General features: G+C 37.9%; 1 protein-coding gene across 4 annotated transcripts in view; it reads left to right on the top strand.

Moving 5' to 3' along the window:
* Nucleotides 1-17,710, top strand: part of SNX31 (sorting nexin 31) — a 67,592-nt gene extending 49,882 nt beyond the window's left edge. For 2 of the 4 annotated variants that reach the window (XM_033126463.1, XM_033126460.1), the window contains 4 exons: nt 4,830-4,943; nt 7,932-8,009; nt 13,983-14,051; nt 16,759-17,710. In XM_033126463.1, coding sequence (XP_032982354.1) covers nt 4,830-4,943; nt 7,932-8,009; nt 13,983-14,051; nt 16,759-16,854 — 357 coding nt within the window. In that variant the 3' untranslated portion in view covers nt 16,855-17,710. The remainder of the gene's footprint in view (nt 1-4,829; nt 4,944-7,931; nt 8,010-13,982; nt 14,052-16,758) is intronic. The other 2 variants (XM_033126462.1, XM_033126461.1) reach the window with 2 other exon arrangements.
* The last annotated feature ends 6,280 nt before the right edge of the window (nt 17,711-23,990 follow it).

Below are 23,990 nucleotides of genomic sequence, written 5' to 3'. Positions count from 1 at the left end.
AGGCTTCTCTATTGCCTGAAGGGTGGCTATAGTAATAACAGCATACAGAAATAACAGCTATCATGTATAGAACACTTAATATGTACTTAGTACTGACAAGATCTCTACCCTTAGAAACTGATGCTGACCAGCCAGTTATACTTAAAGACCACTGGCATCATACCTACATTGTCATCTTCCTAAAGAACCCTTTATGATTGGATTTGTTGATACATGCTTTGTACCAGGTGCTGCGTGGAGCACTGCCACATCTATTATTTAATTCTTATAATAACTCAGTGAACTAAATGGGAATATCCACTTTACACAGGAAACTGAGGTTAGCTAGTAGAGGACAAATACGACTACAGCAACTGTACTACCAGCTGTTAAATCCACAGAATCCATGGGAATTTTTTATCTGGAAGAGTACTAGATGTTTCCCTCTCCTTCCTCCCCTTTTTGTGGGCCACGTCTCCCTTTGACAATTCCAAAAATGCTGGTTTCTTGGGGTTCTATTTCTAGCATCTTTCCTCTACGTATTCTCTGAAATCAATTACCCAGACCCCTCTCAAAAGGCCCAGTGTTTCCTGCTGCCTTCTGGACATCTTCACCAGGTGTCTCATGGACATCTCAAACTCAACCTTTCCCGAAACCAGACTCATCCTTTCTCTCTCGTGCCCATCCTAGGGTTCTTCCTCTTGTGTTCCCAATTTTGGTCAATGGGACTTCTATTACCACCCCCTAATTACCAAACAGGTAACGTTGAAATTATCTCTGACTTTTCTCTCTCTCTTACCTTACATGTTTAATTGCTGGTGGAGACATATGCGTTCTATAACCTTGTTATTTTTTAGAATTCTCCCTTTTTCTCCACCCTCATCACTTGGTCTCAATATTTCCTGCCTGGATGGATCCAACAGCCTCCTAACCCTTTTTCCTGCTTCACTCTTTCTCTCTTGGGGTCAGAGAAAATACATCATATGCTTTGAGTCCTTTTAAACTTATGGGAATTTGTTTTGAGGCCCAAAATTTGATCTATCTTAGTAAATGTTCCATGTGCATCTGAAAAGAATGTATTTTGTTGCTACTGGGTGGATTATTCTATAAATGTCAATTATGTCAATCAGTTGATAGTGTTCAAATCTCTTATATCCTTCTACATTTTCTCTCTACTTGTTCTATCAGTTACTGAAGGAGTGTTAAGATTTTCAAATATAATTGTGGATCTGTCTATTCCTTTTGCATTTTATCAGTGTTTTCCTGTCTTATTTTATGAATCCACTTGTTTGTACCATTGGCTTTTTAAATTTGCTATACCTTTTTTATTTATGTATGATTATTTAAGAGTTTTTAATATACATCTTTAACTTATTTTAGTCTACTTTCAAATATACCACTTCACAAGAAGTGTAAAAACATGACAACCATGTACTTCTATTTGCCCCTTCTGTCCTTTATGATAGTGGTTGCCAAACTTTATCTCTACATATATTATTAGCCTCATGCCACATTACAATTAGTTTCGCTTTAAACAGTTCATTAATTTTAGTTAAACTTTTACTTTTGATACAATTGTAGATTCACATGCAGTTGTAAGAAATGGTACGGCAATCCTGTGTACTCTTTACCAATTTTTCTCAATTATTACATCTTGCAAAACTATAGTACAATATCACCACCCAGGATATTGATGTTGATACAATCAAGAGTCAGAACATTTCCATCACCACCTTCATGTTGGCCTTTTATAGCTATGTCCATTTCTATAGTTATGCCCACTTTCTCCCACCGCTACTCCTCCTTAACTCCTCAACCACTATCTGTCTGCCATTTCCATAGTGCACCATTTCAAGAATATTATATGAAACTTTTGGAGGTGATAGACATATTTATTACATTGATTGTGGTCATGGTTTCATGGATGTATGCGTATGTCTAAACTCATAAAATTGTATACATTAAATATGTGCAGTTTATTGTATATCAACCATACCTCAATAAAACCATTTAAAAATAAAACAGAAACACACATAAAATGAGGTTATGTATTGGTCAGTTGATGAAAATGTTGTGACCAGAGGTTCACAGGACATAAACCTGTATTTCCCCTTGGGCTGTCATTCAGTATTCAGTAATTCAGTGTTTACAGTGACTTTATAGAACATGACTACTATGAATTATAACAATTGACTGTTCTTAGAAGGTAGAAATATAAATAAAAGCAAAGAATTGATTACCTTAAGAAAAATAAAAGAATGTTACATGAATGGAATCCTATAGTATGTAGCCTTTTACTCAGCATAATTCTTTGGAAATTCATCCAGGTTGTGGTGTATATCAGTAGTTGGTTTCTTTTCTTTGCTGAGCAGTATTCCATGGTATGGACTGACCAATATTTGTGTAACCATTCACCCAATGAAAGATACCTGGTTGTATCCAGTTTTAGCTATTATGAGTAAAGCTCCTATAAATATTCATGTATAGTTTTTTTTGTCTGAACACAGATCATCATTTCTCTGGGATAAATGCCCAGGAGTGCATTGCTGGGTCATATAGAAGTTGCATGTTTAGTTTTTAAGAAACCGCCAAATTGTTTTCAGCGGTGGCTATTCCAACCTATATTCCCATCAGCAATCTATGAGTAATCCAGTTTTTCTGCATCCTTATCAGCATTTGGTATAGTCACTATTTTTTATTTTAGTCATTCTGTTAAGTGTGTAATGGTATTTCATTGTGATTTTAATTTGCATTTCCCTCATGACTAATGGAAGAGACTTTGTCTCTTCATGTGGTTATTTACCATCTGTCTATCTTCTTTGGTGAAATGTCTTTTCATATCTTTTGCCCATTTTCTAATTAGATTGTTAGTTTACTTTTGAGTTTTGAGAGCACTTAGTACATTCTAGATACTAGTCCTTTGTTGGATATGTGGTTTGCAAATAGTTTCTCTCTCTATGGTTTTTTGTCCTCTTAACAGGCATTTTATGGAACAAAAGTTTTACATTTCGATGAAGTCTAATTCATCAGTTTATTACTTTCATGGATTGCATTTTTGGTATCAAGTCTTTGCCAAACCCTAAATCCTGAAGTTCTTTTCCTAGGTTTTTTCCTAAAAGTTTTATAGTTATAGGTTATACATTTATGTCTATGATCCATTTTGAGTTAATTTTTGTATAGGGTGTGAAACTTAGAACAAGGTTCCTTTATTGCCTATGGCAGTCCAGTTGTTCCAGCACTGTTTGTTACAAAGGCTATCTTTCCTCAATTGAATTGCTTCTCTATGTTTGTCAAAAAACAGTTGGGCATATTTGTGTGCATCTATTTCTAGATTCTTTATTCCGTTCCACTGACCTATGTTTCTATCCCTCCACCAGTACCACACAATCATTCCCTTCCTTTGTAATAGCTTTATCAAGATATAATTTACATACCATCCAATTCACCCATATAAAGCCTCGCATACATAGATGTGCATGCACATCTGTACATCCCCACACGTACACTGATCATTATTCAACTAAAGATCTGAAAGGAGCTCTCTAGAGCTCTCTCTCTGTATACAGCCCTTGTCTTTGGTCTTCTGTCCCACAAATTCTACCCTGAACTTCTTCAAACTTCTATCTCTTTCTTCTCAACTCAGCAAGACCTCGGGGCTCTATTTGGGTCCCCCATCCCTGCTCTGAATCCTGGAGACTCCTCCAGGCAGTAAACTGAAAGTGTAGGACTCACCTCATTTTTTTTCTCCCTGAGTTAATAGTCATGTATTGTCTGTTGTTCAGTGTCAAAGCAGTTGTTTCCCATTTCATTTCTTACATTGATGGCATCAGACCAATATTTCTAAAATATAAATCTAATTGTGTTATTATCCAGCTTTTAAAATCTTTTAATACATGCCTGTTGCCCTCAAAATAGAGTCCAGACTCCTTAACTTAGCTTGTAAAATCTGTAAGAGTTAGAGCCCTTTGGTGGCAAGCAATAGAAAAACTAACAATTGTGGCTCTAGTGAAAAATGGAATTTATTGGAAGGATATGGGGTAACCCACTGATTTAAAGGAAGGGCTGAAGCAGAGATTTAGGAAAATCAGGAGCGAAAGAAGCTCAAATCTTCTAGGAATTTTTTTTTATCAAGACCTGCTCCTTGAGTCTCTCTGCTATGGAATCAGATGAGGAGCACAGAGAATATTTGTTCAATTGGCATGAACTTGGATCAGGTGCCACCCAGGAGGGCAGTGTTCCCTGATACCCCTACCTAGAAAGCCACAGTGGAAGAGGGAAGGTTTTCCCAAGGGAATATGGGACTCTCTTACTAGGAGAAAATGGAAGAGATGCTGTAGACCAAAAATCCCAGGTGCTTTCTTCCATGCTTTCAGGAATCTGGCCCTAGGCTCCCTCCCTAAACTTCTCTCACCACTCACATGCCTTGCAGCCTGTGCTTCAGCCACACTTAATCCCTTGCCATGTCTCTAATGTGCCAAGTTCTCTCACACCTCAGTGAATTTGCGCTTATTTCTTCTGCGAGGAACCATTTGTTCCCCCAAGCCCCCCAAAAAACCCCACACATGACAAACTTAGTTTCTATTTCTGCTCATATCCCCCAACTCTGAGAAGCCTACCTTTACCCTCCTGGTCTGGATTAGATGCCCATCCTATTTACTTCCATAGACCTGTGTTTACTTCTCTTACAACACTTATTATATCCAACTGTAGTGATGATTTACTCTCATGGTTTCTCATAGACTGACAGCTTTTTGGTTATAAGGGCAGTCTCACTTGTTTTGATATTTTGCCAACACATAAGAGACACTTAAATTTCTACTGAATATCAAATAATATCTTTTTCTCTGTAGGGGACTCTGTTGGATATGGATGGGCCCCAGCGAACTCTGAACCAGAACTTAGAGCTCAGATTTCAGTATAGCGAGAATAGTCGCTGGCAGTGGTTTGTTATTTACACCAAACAGGTGAGTTCTCAGGACAGAGCGTGAAAACCACCTATGCTGAAATGCTCTCTTGCTTGTGGGGGTGGACAAAGTATATTACCAACTGGAGCAGAGCACTAGAATATGCTACACAATCTCTTTTTGACCTAATATAATTTGTTTGCTTTTTGTTTTGTTTTATTTTACTAGTCACCACAGCCTTATATCAATTAAAAAGGAATTTTGTTACTATATAACAGAAGACTCAACTAACAGTGGCCTAAATCAGGGGTCAGTAGTCTTTTTCTCAAAGGGCCAGATAGTAAATATTTCAGATTTTGAGGTTTATATGGTCTCTGTTGCAAATACGTAACTCTGTTGTTGTAGCACAGAAGCAGCCACAGACAGTATGTAAACAAGTGGGTACAGCAATGTTCCAATAAAACTTTATTTATAAAAATAGATTGGGGGCTGAATTTGTTTGCTGACCCCTGGTTTAGACAATATAGATTTTTATCATCTCAATAAGAATACCACAGGTAGATGACTAGTATCCCTATAATTCTCTTGATCTTTTCCAAGCAGATAAATGCTATCTCTTTTATCTGGAAAGCAAAAGCTTTAACCCAGAAGCCCCCAGTAGGCTTTCCATTATGTCTCATTGGCTAGAACTGGGTTGCATGACCACTACTAGCTGCAAGGGAGTCTAGAAATCAAGCATGTAGCAAAGAGGAACAGGATTCATAATCAGCTCAGAATAAGCATGAGTCATTGCCTGGAGCCGAGCACTTGTCACTCCAAACAAAATCTGTTGTAACAGTGTTCTGTTAGAAGGGAAAGGGGCTGTTGGATAGCAAACTGTCCATGTCTGCCACAGGCTTATAACTAAAATTGGAATAGAAATTCTAAAAACAAGATCTAGTTTTCTAAACACCAAATTCAATATAAAACTTTCTTGTACTGAACTAACTTAAGTAATTTCAATTTGGAGTCAAAACTACAAATGTTCTAAAACGAAACAAAAATAACAAAGTAACCCTTTTGTCAACATTATACTCAACTTGAGTCCTTGGTGGTCACACTAAGTTCCATGGAGCATTCTGATTTTAGGTAACCAAAGGTCTGTTCAACTCTCTACTTGTAGTACAGTTGTGATCATGAGATAATAGATATCAAAATCCTCTGAAAAACATGAAGTGCTAAACCAAAATCCTAGGTAAAAGAAATGGGTCCTCAGGTTTACCTTTAATATGAAACATTCTTAGGGAAATTGCAGGATGTTTGCTAAGGCAAGATTTGCAGTTACTTGGAGAGATAGATTTTAGTAGTGAAACCACCCTCCCTCCCCCAGAATGCTAAGTGCAATAGTTAAATTTTATTATGGTCTTTTAATCTAGTCTGTAGCAAATGAGTTTAAACCACTATAGAGAGGTATAATAAACATTCTTTTAAATGATTCCTAGTAAGGTCTTATTTCCTTTGGAGTGTGGGTTTATTGATATGTACCCAGGGGCTACTTCTGCAAAAGGCAGAAATGTGGCTGTGTGCCTTGCAAATACATACAACTGAGGACTTGGGCCCAAATCTTTATTCAACCCTTTAAACAAAAGCTCAGTACTTTTATATTTAATAAACATTACCTGGTTTATAGCAGAGTCCTAACCTACATATTTATGTACATTGTATAATAATACAAATCAGTCCATACCTGTGGGACACCATTAAACATCCTTCCTAGCTGCATCAGCTCAGGGGTAGTCGTTTAACTATTTCATACCCTGGTTTTATGTAGGTTACATATATACACAGATAAGCAGGGTTAGTTCTTATCAAAACCAAGAAGTCAACATTTGTTGTTGTTGTATATAAACCCTGCATATGAGTATGTTACTTTTCTTTATTAGTGGCAGTGTCTTTCTTCTCTCTTCCCACCATTCTGTCCCCTTAAAATAAAATGAATTCCTATCATGTTCTATAGTTCTGCAAGACTTTGAGATGTTCTCTCTATTAGCCCACTCTCCCTCTAATTATTTCTATGAACTATCCTCCAAGAGTTTTCTACATGGGCTACCACTACAATCTGAGTTTTCTCTCTCTTTCCTCCTTTCCATCATCTCTGCCCCACCCAACTCCCATGGCAGTGACCATCAGTGAGCACAAACTCAGGCTATACTAAGGTCACATAGCCTCAAACTTTGGGCATCAGTTGTCTCAAACCTTGGTAGCACTGAAAGGGAACAGAGAGCAAGGCAAGAACTGAGAGCAAAACAAGAAAGAAAAAGAATTAATGGGAAAGGAACAAATGGGAAAATTATAGGGTACCTTAAATTTGGCACATAGGGGTAAAGATCCTGGAACAAGGAAGCCCCAGCTTTTGTGTAGCAAGATGCATAACATGTCTTGGACTAACCATGGTGAACGAACAGTAAAGCCACAGGTGATATTGGGGGCAACTGTCAGACTTGAAAGTGAATGATTAAAGATACCAGAAAAATAAGAAAGTGAAGAAAAACAACTAATTTCTTTTAGTTCAGTAAAAGCCGTAAGGTGCTTAATATAGTCTTTCAAGCAGACAGGGTACTATTAATGCCTCATAATAGGTCTCTCAGTTATTATGCATACAATTAAATATAAGATTGAACAGCATCAGCTTATTTGGTTAAAATAGTAAGCAGTTTTTATTATTTGTTGCTTGTAAAACATGAGCTGCTTACAAAGTAATAGAAAAAAATGGGATGTGAGGGGTAAGTTTTAAAAGGGAAAAAGAGAAATAATGAGATCCATGCCATTTCTCACCTGTCTTTTAAAAATTTACTGTAAATCTATCTACATGATTGAGAAAATTTATCATTACTTGCTAATTGCACCTTACACAAGGTGTAAGTAGAGCTTAAAGTTATGGAAGTTGAAGAAATCCAAACTCATACTATTGGAGGGCAGAACTCAAAATCTGCTTCATGGTGTGAGGAGGGAAAGAAGAGAATGAAGATCTCTTCAGTTGAGAGACTTCTTTTTTTCTGGATTTTTTAGGCTTTTTTGCTGAGTAGCTGCTTGAAAAAGATGATCTCAGAAAAGATGGTAAAGCAAGCAGCAGAGAATCCAGAAATGGTAAGTGCTCTTATTTGTGTATATGTTTCACTTTAAGTTCCCACTAAACTATCCTGATCAGCAAGTCTAGGCCTCAAGGAAGGAATCCACTGGCCCACCTCTGCCCCTTGGGAGCTCAGTCTTTAACATTCAAGCCTTTTTTCCAAGAAGAAGTCATTCTTACATTGCTAAGCACTCTCTAACCCTTTACTCTGCATCTTTGTGTTTCTGCCTCCCCGCAAATGGAGGATTCTGGATTTACCATAAAAGCTACATCATAAAGTCGGGATCTTGAGGGGTCTTGAACACAACAGTAGTTATCATAAACTCTACAATTTTGTCTCTAGAAAGAACCCCCAGCCTCATGATACTTCCACTGTGCCATGTTAAAATGCCTTTATCATTGGATAGTTGGGAGAAGCCATTGAGTAAAAGAAGCTCCTGTGCCTATAATTTTTTCTCAATGTGAAAGTGAACTTTGTTACTTTCTTTGTTACTTTCTGAAAGTTACTTTGTTATTTTGTTACTTGTTTTTCTAGTCTACATCTCTTTAATAAGAACCTAATAAATCATTGAAAGTGTTGGTGGCAGGCTGTGAAAAGAGTTACTGAGGTTTTAAACTGTTCTACTTGCTTTGTTACAAGATAATAAAAGCATGTCCCCAATAAGACAGTACAGTTTGCTTTTTAAAACATGGTTATAAATACTAATGCTTGGTTGACATTTATAAATGTAATTCAGAATATTTCACTGATCTTTAAAAATACAACAGAAAATATTTGGAAACATTCTCTAATGTTTTCATTTAAATTTAGTCCTTTATAAGAGGATGGATGACATCTTTAGTTTAACATTGCTCTTTCTTGACTTTGCAGCTTTTTTCTAAGCAAATAGTTGTATATTATCTCTTTCTTCCAGAATTGAAAATATTTCTCCAAGGAAAATAAAATGTACTGCCTCTTGGTATTTAAACAATTCAAAATGTACTAGAGTAGCAAATCAAAGCAATAAAAAAATCAAGGACGCTCTTTTTAAAAGAGTAATAAAATCTAACCTCTTAGGCAGGATGGATCCCTTTAGGCTCCAGTTATTATATACATAAAAAGGAGAAAGAGAAAAGTAATTAACTGAAATAGCCCCATTAAAAGAGAGAAGTGCCCTCAAATGTGGTTGAATAAAATGTAAGCTAGTTGGTGCAGGAAGTACTTCTACCATGAAGAGCTAAAGAGTTTGCTCAATAATAATAATAAAAAAGTAGTGATCTATTTATAAAGTTTTCAAGAAAAATAACCACACTAACTACATTCCTTAGATCTATCTGCACACAAAATGAAATCTATAGTTTATCCCTGGTTGCAAAATCAGCGTATCAGTCAATACTTGTATTGCTTTATCCAAATTCTCAAGTTTTATTTCCACAAACTTTTTATTTTATTTCTTATTTTGGCTCTTGAAAAGACAAGTTAATATCCTTCCTCTTGAAAATTGGGTTTTCAAGAGGATATTGTAGGGATAGGCCACATTTCAATCTGGAATTTCATCTACAAACTCCTGTGTAGAATGGGACTCTGGCAGGGAAAGAGAGCAGACAGATCAGCTGTTTGGATTTCAACGGTTTCTGGGACTTGCATCAAAGTACAGTTGATGAGAACAACTGTAGAGCTTAAAGTAGCCACATACATGTGTGACTGTGACATTCACTTGTTTGCTAGGTAAACACATAAAGTCTGAACTGACGCATATCACTTATAGAGGGCTTGTATGGACTAGGAAACTGAGGTCTCTATTTTGCAAGGCAGCATAGATTTCAAGATTTTAATACTCATGAAAAATATGGGGAAGGGGAGAGAAATTGAAGAAACTGTAACCAAATGAGCCCCATAAATATAGCGGATGGTCCCTAGAAGCAGATTAAATAGTACTGTTTTATCCTAGTAAGAAGGAAAGAATAAAAGAAGAAAATTAGTGCCAACTTAATTAGCTTAGTTAGCTTTAGGCAATATTTTCAAAGGTAAGTTTTGAAATGTTTATAAAGAGATCATTAAACTCTGATGTCAAACAAATGCACTAAAGAAAAATGTAAATGCTCAGCAGTAAAAAAAAAAATGTTAAATTTTTAAAAGCAGTATGAACTGCAAACCAGGAGAAATAAAAAATGCTCCTACAGAAAAACCTAAATAAGTTTTGTTAATATGTGCTACTTTTAACCACTACAGAATTACAAGGATTATTTTATTTGAAAATAAATTGTACTAGTTAGAAATAGATGAGTGTCTTCAGCAAAAGAAAAGTTTGTTTCTCTCTCATCTAAGAGAAGCTCAGAGATAGGGAGTTGAGGGCAGGGATGGTAGCTCCATGGTGTCATCAGAGAGCTTTTCGCTCTGCCATCTTCAGTGACTTTTACCTCATGCTCAGTATGGCTGCTTGAGATCCAGTCATTATATCCACATTCTAGGCAACAAGTATGAGGAAAGTATGAAGAAGGGCTCCCTTTTTTTTTAAGAAGCTGTCTCAAGTCCCACACAAAATTTTTGCTTACAGCTCATTGGCCAAGAGTTAGTTACATCACAGGCCCACACCTAACTGCAAGGGAGCTGGTAAGTGTAGTCTTTTTGAAGGGTATGTTGTTGTCTCTCCAAATAAATTCAGATGTTATTACTGTCAACAAAGTCACTGCCACTAATCTTATGCCAACAGGAGTCCCCAGTCTGGGATGCAGAAAGAGGAGACACTTTATTCAGATGAACAGTTGGCAAACCAGTGAGAGGCAGCCTCTAGTGGAAACGGAAAGTGCTCTCCACTGAGTCAAAGCGGAGGCCTACATATATAAAGTGCCTACCTTGTACCTCATTGAACTATTTTTATGCAAATAAGAAATCCAGATTTGCACAAGGTGATTTGTCCAAATAGTACTGTCCTGATTGGTCAGAACCACAAGTCTGAAATGGCCATTATGGAGCCACTCTGATTGGTTGGTAAAGATGCAGATGAGGGACAGCCAGATGTCTCAGTTGGTTAGAGCACGAGCTCTGAAAAGCAGGGTTGCTGGTTCAATTCCCGCATGCGATGGTGGGCTGCACACCCTGCAACTAAAGATTGAAAACGACAACTGGACTTGGAGCTGAGCTGCAGACTCCCCAACTAGATTGAAGGACAGCGACTTGAAGCAAATGGGCCCTGGAGAAACACACTGTTCCCCAATATTCCCCAATAAAAATTTTAAAAAGAAAAAAAAAGATGCGAATAAGTATATAGTTGCACAGCTCCAATTGGATAGGACAGGTCTCAGCGCATTGGTTGAAATATAATTCCAGGAACTCCATTATAAGATTCAGCTCAGCCAGCAATACAAAGTGCAGGAGGCTTGGCAGCTCAGTTTGTGGTTGTTCCTTAATATGCAGCGTGCATGAGAGGCCTCTAAACAATGGTTGTTAGACTCTGATTATGAATTTAGGCCCAGTTAATCAGAAGGAGTCCTTCTTGGCAGATGTATGTGTTCTTGAGGCCCACATAACTAAGAAAGAAGGGCAGAATGAATAATGGAGTAGGCTATCAGCAATCTCTGCCATGTAATGAAATATAAGACACAAACAACAAAAAGCAGATGTATTTTATGCAGTAGATGTACTCCTAGGGAGTTTCTGGAAGTGCATCGTTGCTGTTATTATTTTGTATATTGAACCATAATCGAAATACATGAGAAGTATCAGGATGATGCTGGTGAATAATATTCTGAATTGTAAAACATTTCATATTTTTAATAATCTATACCTAGCCTAATTGTTTTATTTGTATATTTTTTCCTTAGGTCCACTTAAAAGTGGGTCTGAATCTCTACATAGCTTTTCTGAAAAGTGGCAGACAACAAGATGAACTTCTGCTTCCCGCTTGCCTCATACCTCTCCTTCCCCTCCCCAACTACTATCACCATACATATTTTTCTCTCTTACTTACTTTTCATTTTGGGTAAGGTCACACTATGCAAAACGCCACTGGGCTCAGAGATGGGTGCTTTGAAGTGTGTTCCTGTGCTGTGGTAAGGAGGGGGCACACCAAGGGCGGTACTATCTGATGCCCCAGGAATGTTGGCTTTTGAATAGCTCATTCAGTTCAAAAATATTTTGAATAGCTCATGCAGACATGTTACAGCCATCACGAAAATGGCTTGAGCATAGCAGGAAGACAAAGTTTTAGAGAGCCGGGGGAAATTGCTACGAAGGAATAAGTGGTTAGATTATCATCAGAAACTATCGATGAAGGAGAGAGTTCAGGAATACTGTGTTATGAAAAACGGTTACGATTTCCCCCCAACTTTATTTCCCCTAATAAAGCCTTATTGAAATAAGTCAAGGAAACAGATTATATCAGAAATTACTTAGCATTTTATTTATTTTTTTACAGGGAGGGGAAGGGAGAGGATGAGGTGACTAGAAGAAAGAAAAATTCCAAGAGTTTTCCCCTAATTCTGTATTTCACTGCCCAAGACTATTTATACACTATAATGTAATACTGTAAAATAATAATAATAATAACAATATAGCAAAACACATAAAACATCAGAAGTTTTCCTTAGTGAGATTTAATAAGTGACTTTTTTTTTTAAGTACTGAGATAGGCCTCAAATATAAGAACTTTTCTATTAATAATACTAACCTAAAGGAAGTCCTATGTGTACTTCAAAACAATACATTTTACAACAAAATTAAGTTAACCATAGTTAAAAGATAATGCTCTTTTGCAGTGTCATATTATTTACCCCATTTATTTGGAAATGTCCCGCTCTATATGCTCATGAATAATAAGCAATAATAAACAACTTAATAATTCACTCCTAATTCTATCATTTATGAATGCCCCTTTTTTTTTTTTACCATGCATTGGTTAAAGACTAAGCATGAAGGAGCTTATTTGTTGGAGGAGAAAGTTGATTAATAAAGAGACACAGTGAGTGAGAGAGTGATAAGACATGTGCATAATGTATAGTTGTTTAACAGTAGTTCTTTTCCTGTAAGAAGAGTCTAAGAACTCTTTCCCCAAAACCCTGGCTAGGTCACGTGTATTGGCTGTACCAGACCCTCTTTTTGCCCCTCTAGATTCACTTTCTACTCTCTTCCACTTTCTCTGTAACCTGGAGACTGACCTTCGTGTGCTGTGACCTTGCCCTCTGACCTCCAACCAGGCTCACCAATGGGGAAACCTAGCGAGATTGGAGAGTGAAAGAAAAGCGAGAGTGGGTATTTATTTCTCCCACTCTGTGCCTTCTGGATCTCTGCAGTTGGCACAGCACTCTACCGAGGGCTGTGCTCCAGTAGGTGGCCTCTCCTCCCGGCAGCTATAGCTACTCGCCTTCCAGCCCCAGCTGCTCTCCTTGCCCTTTCAGGCCCAGAGGTGCTAAGAATTACCCCCCTTATTGCTAACCCCTGGTGGCTCCAGCATCCTTTCTTTAATTCCCTTTAAATCCTGTCCATACCTCCATTAAATAGTTCCTTTTTAAAACTCTCCTCAGTCACCCCAGGAGAGCGCCATCTGTTTTCTGCTGGGACCCTGACTGTTATATTAAGTTTACCTTATGTACATGAGGTAGATTCAAGCTTAAACTTCAGTTTGATTCTTCCCTTTTGATTAATGGTGCCTTTTGATTAATCAAAGCCCCATTTGGCTTTGATTCAGCATATGGATTGGAGTTCTGTGGATTATTTCAGGATTTAGAAGTTCATTTCATGTGAAGTCCTTTTAGAATCTGCATTAAATCACAATATCCATAGGCAACCACCAAGATTAAACATTAAGCTTCACTTAACTTCTGGCGACTCGATTACTGTACCATTTAGACACTTGAAAATGAAGAGAGACTATGCAGATGACAAGCGGGTGTGCCTGCTGACTGGGCCATTATGAGGATTATTGTGGAAGGGGAAATGTGCTAGTTAAATAAGTTATTTGCATGCTTGCTTCTCAGAGCTGTACTGACTGACATTTTACTAATCTGTTTAGCAGATTGAAGTTCCGGAACAAGGCAAAAGTAAAAAATACCACATTCAACAAAGTCAACAAAGTCAGTCGGTGAGTAAAATTATGTAATTAGTACATTATAATTTTGATAAATCTGCCCTTTTTCCCCCCACTAAGTAACCAGTGTCATTCTACTTTCAAGAGTAAGCCAGAATTCTCTTTTTCAGAAGCTCTTCCAGGTAAGTTAGGTCAATTGGAGGGCCATCAGAGACATATAGTATGTTTATTGTAGCCGCCCCCAATAAACAAAATATAGTATGTTTATTGTAGGGCTGGGAGATATGCTTTTCTGAGTTTTTAAATAAAATTTTTGAAAGAAGAACACAAAATTCTTTAGTGATTACCTTCTATACCCCATGCATTTTTTGGAAAATTCTCTTTCTAGTTTATATATTTTAGTTTCATGGATTTTCTACAGTGTACTCTCTATAAAACAACTTTTAAGTTTATAAAATACTTTTTGAGAATTTAGATCTGCTGTGCCAATAACAGTAACGTAAAAATCATAATAGAAAGCATTAATAGGCTCTCATTATTCCCAGGCACTGTTCTGAGCACTTTTATCCTCACTACTGTCCTGTAAATCAGTTGAGGAAACTGAGGCACAAGAGGTTAAGTGACTTGCCCCAGGTTGCACAGTAATCAATGGTGGAAGGAAGCAGGCAATATGACTCCAGAGCCGTGTCCTTTGCCAACTCCTCCTTTATAGGTGCAAATCTTAGTGTAGATGGATGAAATAAAGGTGGCCTCTAAGCAGTATTTGAATGGAATTTATTATTGGTCTAGCTCTTGTCACAGGCTCTGCTGTATATATAAAAATACTTAGTATATGGGGATAGTATTTATAAATATATAAGTATGTAAGGTCCTTTCTTAAGTCAATAACCTCAGAAAAAATTTTAAAACAGATTAAAATATAAAGCTTTCTCTCTTTCGTAATAATATATCTGGCTACTTAAATCAGAGACAGGACATGAGAACTCTGCCACTTACTGGCTCTGTTTTTTCAGGTAATAAAGTAAATGTGTATAAGGGACTCCTGAGGTACTTATTAAAATGTGCCTCCTGGGCCGCACCCCAAAAGACTGATGCAGTAGATCTGAGGTAGAGGCCCTGAATCAGAATGTATAACCAGCACCTCAGTGGGAAACACCACACCGAGCCTCAGTTTTTTTTAATTTGTAAAATGTAGGTGGCAATCACTCCATCATTTAAATGCATCCATTTCGGCAGCAGAGAGACGATGTAGAGTTGTGGTTCTCAGCTTTGGCTGCATACTGGAATCACCTAGAGACATCTAAAAACTAGTGATGGCTGGGGACTGGTAACAGAGTTTTTAAAAGCTCCCAAGTGATTTAATGTACAGCCAGGATTGGAACCATTATTCTAGAACAGTGGTTCTCAAAGTGTGGTCCCTAGATCAGCAGTATCAGCATCCCTTGGGAAGTTACTAGAAATTTGATTTCTCAGGCCCAATACCTACTGGATCAGAAACTCTGGGGGTGATGGCCAGCAAGCTGTGTTCAGCATATCCTCCCACTGAGTCTGATGCAATGTTCAAATTTGAGAGCCACTGTCCTAGAACAATAGGCAACGCAACTCACAGCACAACTGTGGTCAGCATTGATGCTAATTCAGTTATCCTCTTAGAGGAGCAGCAATGCCAAACAGGGAAACTTCCTTAATGCTCTGAGCAGGACCAGCGTGTCAGAAGCGGACCTGGTATCCATCCCACCATATTGAATTCCAACTTATTTTAGCAAATCTTTCTTTTTTTGTTTCTTCATTTTGATTATTTATTTATTTTTAATTTTTTAATGAAAGTATAGTTGGCATTCAATAGTATATTAGTTTCAGGCATACAACATAGTGATTTGATATTTATATACCTTATAGCAAACCTTTCTATAGAGCTTTCCCTGAGCCAGGCACTGTCATGATTACTTTCCATGTATAATTCATTTAGTCCTCATAACACCCCACGTACTATTATTATCCTCGGTTTATAGCCGAGAGAACTGAAAACACACAGAAAGGTTAAGTAACTTGCCCAAGGTCACACAGCTAGTAAATGGCAGAGCCAGTGTCCAAATCAAGTAGCTTTTATTTGCGGTTTAACAAATAAAGTTTGTTTGTTTCTTTAACCACTCTGCCATGGGATCTCTCTATCAAGACAAATCCCTCATAGAAAAAAAAATTTTTCTTTAGCTGATCTGCCGTTGACGTGTCCTACATTTATTTAACCAATGCCAAAGCATAGTCTCCGTGGTCCTGTCTTTGAGATTTCATAAGTACTGAAGGCTGACTACTCAGTCACTGGAGGTTTGTAGCCACCATAACCTCTTAAAATGTTTTAAAATAACTATTATATTTTTTAAATGTGTATTTGTGTGGGATGTGCACTAAAGATTTGGGGTGAAGTTAAAAATTGAAAGTCACATGGCTGTAAGAAAGGGTAAAAAGACAGGAGAAGCAGAGTTCAAGTGTTACCTGTAGACATTCCAGTGTTTGGAAAGGTACTCTGGACAGAGCTACCTGGGCATACCAGCAAGGGGCGCTCTCAGCCCTAACAGATGTACACCTAACCCAAACTATATCTTCTACAGGATAAAACCATTTATAATAGCTATTGCTTAAACAAATGTTAACTTTCTGTTGCCTTTTAAATATTAACATCCTTGACTTTTTTTATTGTTATTGTTGGTATGGAAGTTATTTCCTCCCATGTACATATCTGACCTCTCTGTTTACTTTACAGCAGAAAAATTATTCTAGTTTTCGACCAAGAAAAAGCAAGATTAAGATAGCTGAAGTTGACTGTGTTTTGGGGACCATAAAGGAAGAAGGTCTTTGAAGAGAAAGTCTCACATTTTAAAATGTCCTCTATGGCTGTCTTGACAGTGAAAGAGACTGTAAAGGAGTAAAGTGTGCTTCCTACCATCAATGAAAGAAATTTGACACCTTCACAATTTTTGTGTGACATTAAGATGGACCATATTCATCAAGACTCCTGCAGAACTTTGCTAATCTCAAGAAGAAAAAGATATATGAGCCAAAGTTGTACAGCTTGTTTTTGATGACTCATAAATGACAAGTGGAAAATCTGAATCAATTAATATGAAGCTTGTTCTTCCCCACGCCCACTCCAATAGATGTTTACCTGGCTTCATGAAATCTTTTATATGTTCTGATAGCACATGAATGAAAGGCTCAGTATAAAACACTGTAAGGGCATTTGGAGTTGAGTTCTGAAGACATGACTCATCAGCTGAGGAAAATGTGACTCTAAGAAATGGAATAATTGAAAATGAAATCTGGGCTTCACTGATCCATCCACAGCACCAGAACAAGAAGGGAATGAAGTACTGATTAGTTTCCTTGCATAATTCTGGGCCTACCAATATGCATATACTCAAGGTAATAGGCTGCCCAGGTCTCTGCTTCTCCACTGTTGTAATTGTATTCTGTCCTCAGGATACTGAATTCAGTTCAATAATCATCATGCTATGTGTATTTTGAATATTTTTGTTTTGAAAAGCTACGGGGCCCTGCACTTGATATCAGATACCTTACACATCTCTTAGCTTTAAAAATATGTATGTTTTTTCGCTAGATTTTCCTTATCCAAATTCAGTTTATCATGATAATTAACTATATGTAGAATTAAGACTGGAGTAAGGGAGAAGGGCAGAAGAATGTATGTAATGTAATATAATTAGATAAAGTGCAATATTCTAATGTTCTTTTCTATAGGTTGTTAACTAATTATGTAATGAATACAAAATATACTCTAGTGAATATAGAATTTACTGATGAAAATTCTATGAATGATCTTTTTGAAGTGTAGAATCTATTAAAGCCCCATAGTATTTATAAAGCAATGCCTCTAGCCATAACTTGTAGTGCCATAAAGTTTTATATTTATATCTTAGGCTATAGTAGGAAATTTTGGCAGGAGGGATCATAAATATCCTAAATAATCCATGGTGAGTATATTAATTTATTAGATGAAAATAGAAGCTTATCTACTGTTTTGCCAACTTAAGAATAGTCGAGGTCTATTTCTTTTTAATAGCAAACACCTACACTGTGTAAGGGACTATTGTAGACACTAGGAAAGCAAACAGAATTTGTATTTGGAGAAGATGCATATATTAGGTTGAACTATATGCAAGTGCTATTATATAGGTCAGAAATAGTTGAATGTTGTCAGTTTGACATGTTTCAACTTGATACATAAGAGTGAGTAATCCCAGACAGCAGGTACTAGGTGTCCAATGTATAGTGTGGACCTGTGTGTCAAAGGAAGTTGGGGGGCAGGAAAGAAGTCCCAAGGGGAAGAGGGACTTTGAAGAAAAAGTAGAGCCAAGTAGATGCAGAGATGGGGGCACACACGTAAAAGGAAAGGATAAACACCTACGGGAGGATGAGTACAGTGTTTGGGCAATGATCAGCAAATCTGTTTCATGCTATCAAAGTTTTAGGTTAAGGAAGTAGTTAGGAGACAGTGCTAAGAGTACATATGTATACACAAGTGTAGCATCCCTATAAGATAAGTAGAGCAGTTTATCCCTTGTTGGAGAATGGCAAAAACAGAAGCATTGTATTTGTTAGTTTTTTTAAGACATTGAGATTATCATCAATATATATCAGAATATGAGAAGAAAAATACAAGTGATGAATGCATTCATAGTATATTCTGTGAAGAATAAAGGAAATGGCACAGCATAAAACAAAATGCAAAATTTACTTTGTAAAATGACACATTCCTTAGCAATTCTGTGAGAGAAGAAGGGGCTATTAGCCCCTTTGGGGATTAGTGGGCCTAGCTTTATCTAGGAGGAGTTTGGGGGTTTGAATCACTTCTGGATCAAAACATATCATTATCAGATTAAAAAGTCTGAACTCCAACTGCCAGAGTGGCCTTCCCTGCTGCAGCCCCTGAGAGAAGGCCCCCATCACTCCTGGGGGTAATGACCTCACTCTTTGGGTGGTGTGCTGGAATGACCTTCCCAACAACGCAGCCATCCAGCACAGGAAAGGCATCAGCCAGCTCCTGACCTTTATAAGGTAAGCAATTCTTGAAATCATTCAAGTAACTCCTAAGGGCTGTCGCATGTCTTTGGAAATTACCAGCATACGTTTTAGTCTATAGATTCTCTCCTCATATACCTGCAAAATGGTCCTCAGTCAGCCAGATATTCTCCTGATACGTCTACATTCACTAACATCACTTCTCTCATCATGGCAGACATGCATCTTTGTCTCTATGGCTGTTCATACTCCTAAAATAACTGGCATAAGCTCTCTGCCCATAGCAAACAAACTTGAGTTTGAAAATTTCACAAAAATCATACCGAGAATAAAGGGCAGAGCTGATTAAATTGTCGTTAGGCCCCGCGGCCCTTGAGTCCTATGGTAGGAAACATGTGCAGGCTTTGTTTGAAGAGCTCACGTGCTCGCCAGAGCCAGGTGTCAGTCAAGGTCAGCATGTAGTAGTGAGTGTACGGCTTGCATGCATCCCCATGTGGACAATTGGGAAGCAAATTTTCTGTTAAGTGTATAAGTCCGAAATTACTTGAAGTTCACCCCCAAAGTGAATTTGAGAATCACCAAGTGGTCTTAGTTTGTGGAAAATCAAATAGGTTCTAAGCCTCAGTGAGAAAATAGTGGCCAAAGTGAACCTAAAATACAAAACAAAAGAAAACTCAGCAATGGAGACTACACTACTTCTCCAGATGCTTCCTGTTCGTACCTCCTCCTGCAGTGTGTGGACAGTGGTCCACTGGGCCAGTGAGGGAGGGCCAGTGTGCACTCAAGGTGGTGGGAGATAGAGTAGAAAGGACCTCTCTCCTTCATTAGGGTGATCTCAATCCTGTCATCAGTGATCCTAGAAAACAAAGTCAAGAAGAAGTTAAATGTATTTTGCTTGCTCTTATCACCCAAAAATAAGATGTGCTGAGTTAACTTAGAAAAAGCATGACTAACCAATAATCTCTTATAAGATGGCTTTTAATTCTTATATTTGTACTTTCTCCCCCACTTTATATTTGTACTTTGCATGTAAGTTGCTTTATGATAATTATTTGTTGTATTCTTAAGAGATAAGTCGTTTGTACAGCAATTTTCCAGAAAAGAAAAATTAGATAGAACTTTAGGAAAAGTACACGGTGAGCTTGCGTCTTTGGTCTAGCCCTAACCATGTATTTTCCTGTAGGGCAAAGTCTTTAGCTAACCATATGGGCTTTGCTTGTGTAATATCTTGGAAGGGGTTAGACATTCACTTGATTTAAAGGCACTGACCCTAGTGCTTTTGCATTGTTTGTGCGCCGAATGTGGTTTCTCTCCCGGAAATGTGGGAACACAGAGTTGGCTGTACTTCCTAATGAGTTTTCCATCTCTCCTCATGAGCACATGTTTGATGGGTTCTGTGGTGCAGCAGTTGTCTGGGGTGGAGGTGCTCTGAGCATCAGGCTGAAACTGGCACGTGTGTGTTGGCTTTGCTGTGCATATGGGTGCTCTCATTTGCACTGGAAACTGGTCCCTACAGAACTTCTAAGGAGCTCCAATCCTTTGTAATAGAGTCTAGTGTGCAGAGGAGGAGATGATGTAAACATAGTTCTGGGTCCCAATCAAGGGAAGTTCAGAACTTGATTTTCAGCAGTACAAAAATGATGAGTAAAACAAGTGAAATGGCAGTTATTAAACATAGATGTGGAAAAGTCAACCATTTGGAGACAAGTTCTATTTAAAAATCAATTCACTATAGAGTTGATTTCCAGATTTTGCTTCACAATAGCTGGTGGAACAGTAGTGTCTTTCCAGAGACACTAAACCAATAAGTATCCCTGCTAATGCACAAAGGGAAAGCATCCACTTCCCAGCATGTGTATGGCACCATGTTAAGGAAGACAGTAGGAAGATTGCATATCAGAGTTTATTTTCATGTATCGAGTGAATATGCATCACAGTGGTTAAACCTAAGATTCTTACAGGTAACTGGATTTATGTCAATTAGGTTATAATTAGGTTATAATTTATGTCATTTAGGTTACAATTTATGTCATTAGTTACAATTTTGCAATTAGCTATGGGTTGTTTTTCTCTTTTTCTCTCCTTTTTTCTCTTTTCATTTGTCAAAATTAAAGCAGGTGACATGCAGTCTCGGGATCACAGTAAAGATAGGCTGAGATCTTAGAGTGTGAATTCACTATAGAAAAATTTTACAATCTTACTGCCCTTTACGTGGGACTTAAAAATATAGTCTGCTGGATGATTGACAAAACAAACACAAAAAGCAACTACTTCCACTTTTTTTTTTTTAGTGTGCCTTGTAAGGTTGGAAGATAGACATATAAAACACATTTTTCAGGTTTTTTAAAAAATAAAAATCATTTGTAAGTCTTTTCTCATTCTGTTTGCCTTAAAACAACTGCATAGACTAAGAACAATTTGCATTACTTGTTCACTTTTTTCCCCCTATAAAAATGTCAAAAGTTTTCTTACTTGTTGGTCAGGAGTGTTGGGTTCCAAAGTTGTATTAGTCCAGTTGTATTTGCAGAAAATGGTTGTTAGAGTGGAATAGCCTTGGGCTTTGTCCTGATTTAGGCATCACAGTTTTGTAAAGGTGGAAATGAAACCACAGGATCAGAGTTTTGAGAGGAGAGCAGAATTGAGGCAAATTCTGATAAAGTTCACTTCCTGGTGTATATTTCAAGACTGAGATGGAGATATGCTTTGCTTCTGTCTGAATGATCGCCAGTAGTTTGTTTTGATATGGGCGTTAAGATCCCTCTAAGCCTAAAATTTCAACTCAGTTTGAGCCCCTGGGATGAGCTAAGTGCCGTTCTAGGGTTGAAGCAAACACTTGAACGACACAGATTGCTGGAATTGTCCAAGCTGCTCATTATTTGGACCAAGCAGACATCCCAGGGCCGTTTGGGATCAGCATAAGCCCTTCTTTAGCTTCTCCTTTGCCCAGACTTAACAAACCCTGAACTAGCAGAGGCTCTCAGGAGTGGGGATATTAAAGGGTTAGACAGGAAACTTATGTCCAGAAAGGAATTTTAAAAAGGCAAGGCTAGCCTAGGCTATGAGCTTTCCCCATATTATCTCCTATTGCCTTTCCTTGCATCTGAGAAAATTTATAAACATATTGACTTCTCAAGTTTCTGGTAGTTGTTTTGAAGTACAAAATAAATGATCACATATGTGAACATCGTCATTTCCTATGCACTCTGGAGAATTTTTTTGACTTTTTCAATGATATGCAGCAGTGTTCTTTGGGAGCTCATTTCTTCAGTGCTTTGGAACCCAAGTTCTCACATAGTCCTCCATCCTAAGTAAGATATTACTTCTACATGCTTAATAGCTTCTATCTCATTAACTCAGTGATTGTGACATCTGGTGGTCACAGGCATAGCTTCTCACCAAAGATCCCTGTAATCCAAGTGCCCAGAGATTATGGAATGAAGATAGTCTGATTTATGTGTAGTGATGGTATGTAGGCCGCTCATAGACTCTTAGCCTAGGAAGGGAACACAGAAGTGAGGCATGAAATTTTCCTGCAATTTTCTTGAAATACTTAGAGCATATAGTTCCACAGAGGATGAGAGGAATGATAGCGGAGTGGAAGATGACCCTTCTGACTTGAATTCTGAGCTTGCTTCTGCTTCAAGTTAGCAATGTGAGTATCAGCAACTTACCATGTTTCCCCGAAAATAAGATCAGGTCTTATATTAAGTTTTGCTCCAAAAGATGCATTAGGGCTTATGTTCAGGGGACGTCATCCTGAAAAATCATGCTAGGCCTTATTTTCCAGTTAAGTACTTATTTTTGGGGAAACACAGTACCTAACTATATGGCCCTTAGTTTTCTCATCTGTAAAATTAGTTGTAAGAGCCTATATGTGTACTGGATTATTATTATTTTTTTTAACAACTTGGTTAAGTTGGAACTATGTTTACCAGAGTCCCCTCACCTGTATGGTTCCAGTTTAGAATTAGCCCAAAGAGAACCTTGCATGAGAACTGGGGAACAGCACGGGAATGGCATTATCTTCTGAAGGTCTTTTCACAATCAGATATAGTAGCTTGCAAATGCAAGGTGCCCACAGTTTTCAGGTTGTCCTTGCCCCTCTGAACTCCATTTCAGCTCTTCTTCTTGCCTGCTGGCCCTACTGACCGACAGAGCCCTGGGCCCACCACCAGATGCTTGGTATGGGACTCACAGACGCAGTAGCTACACAGAGGGAACAGCTTACATAGACCTCTCCACCAGCTCTTCCTTAGTGGTCCCACTTCAGTGACCCCCCAAGCGATGCTTGGCTTCCCAGAATCCTCAGGCAGACTAGTTTGTGACTTTCTATCTTTCTCCAACACCCCCTTCCAAACCTTCACTTTCTGGACTCCTCTTGCAATTGTGTGAGGTTGAATGCCTATAATAAATCCGCTGTTCTGTAACGCAGTAGTTCTGTTTCCTTGACTGAACCCAGCCTCTCACTACTCACCTTTAAAGGCTTTGAAAAAGCAATATATTTGCTTAAACCTTGGCAAAAATGATTCCCATACAATGATCAGTTACTTAACTTTTGGAAGGGCGAGGCACTACATATGTACCCATTAGACATGCATTATTTTGTCTAATATATGTGTAAAAATTTGTATGGTTCTGGCAGGTGTGGACAACTGCAAAGAAAAACAAGTGGGTATTGCAGTGAAGAGCCAAACTCTTCTTTCCAGGGGTCCAGCTGTTACCTTCATAACTCCAGAAATTCAAGGAGATCTAAGATGTTTACTTTGCAATTAACAAAGAGAGAAAGATCCTTTTCTGAAAGTTTTGCTTGAATACTTAATTTTAAGTTGTTCTGGTTGCTGAAGGAAAATATTATCTCCCTAGTCTTCAAATTTTTTCCTTAGTTTTGCAAATACAATGCCTGGCACACATATACGCTTCATTCTTTTTTCCCTGGTGATTTAAATGTTTAAACTG

The sequence above is a fragment of the Rhinolophus ferrumequinum genome, chromosome 14 (genome assembly GCF_004115265.2).
Source record: "Rhinolophus ferrumequinum isolate MPI-CBG mRhiFer1 chromosome 14, mRhiFer1_v1.p, whole genome shotgun sequence".
In the NCBI taxonomy this organism is placed as follows: Eukaryota; Metazoa; Chordata; class Mammalia; order Chiroptera; family Rhinolophidae; genus Rhinolophus; species Rhinolophus ferrumequinum.
Note: the sequence above shows the minus strand (reverse complement) of the source record. Positions and strands in the feature narration are given on the sequence as shown.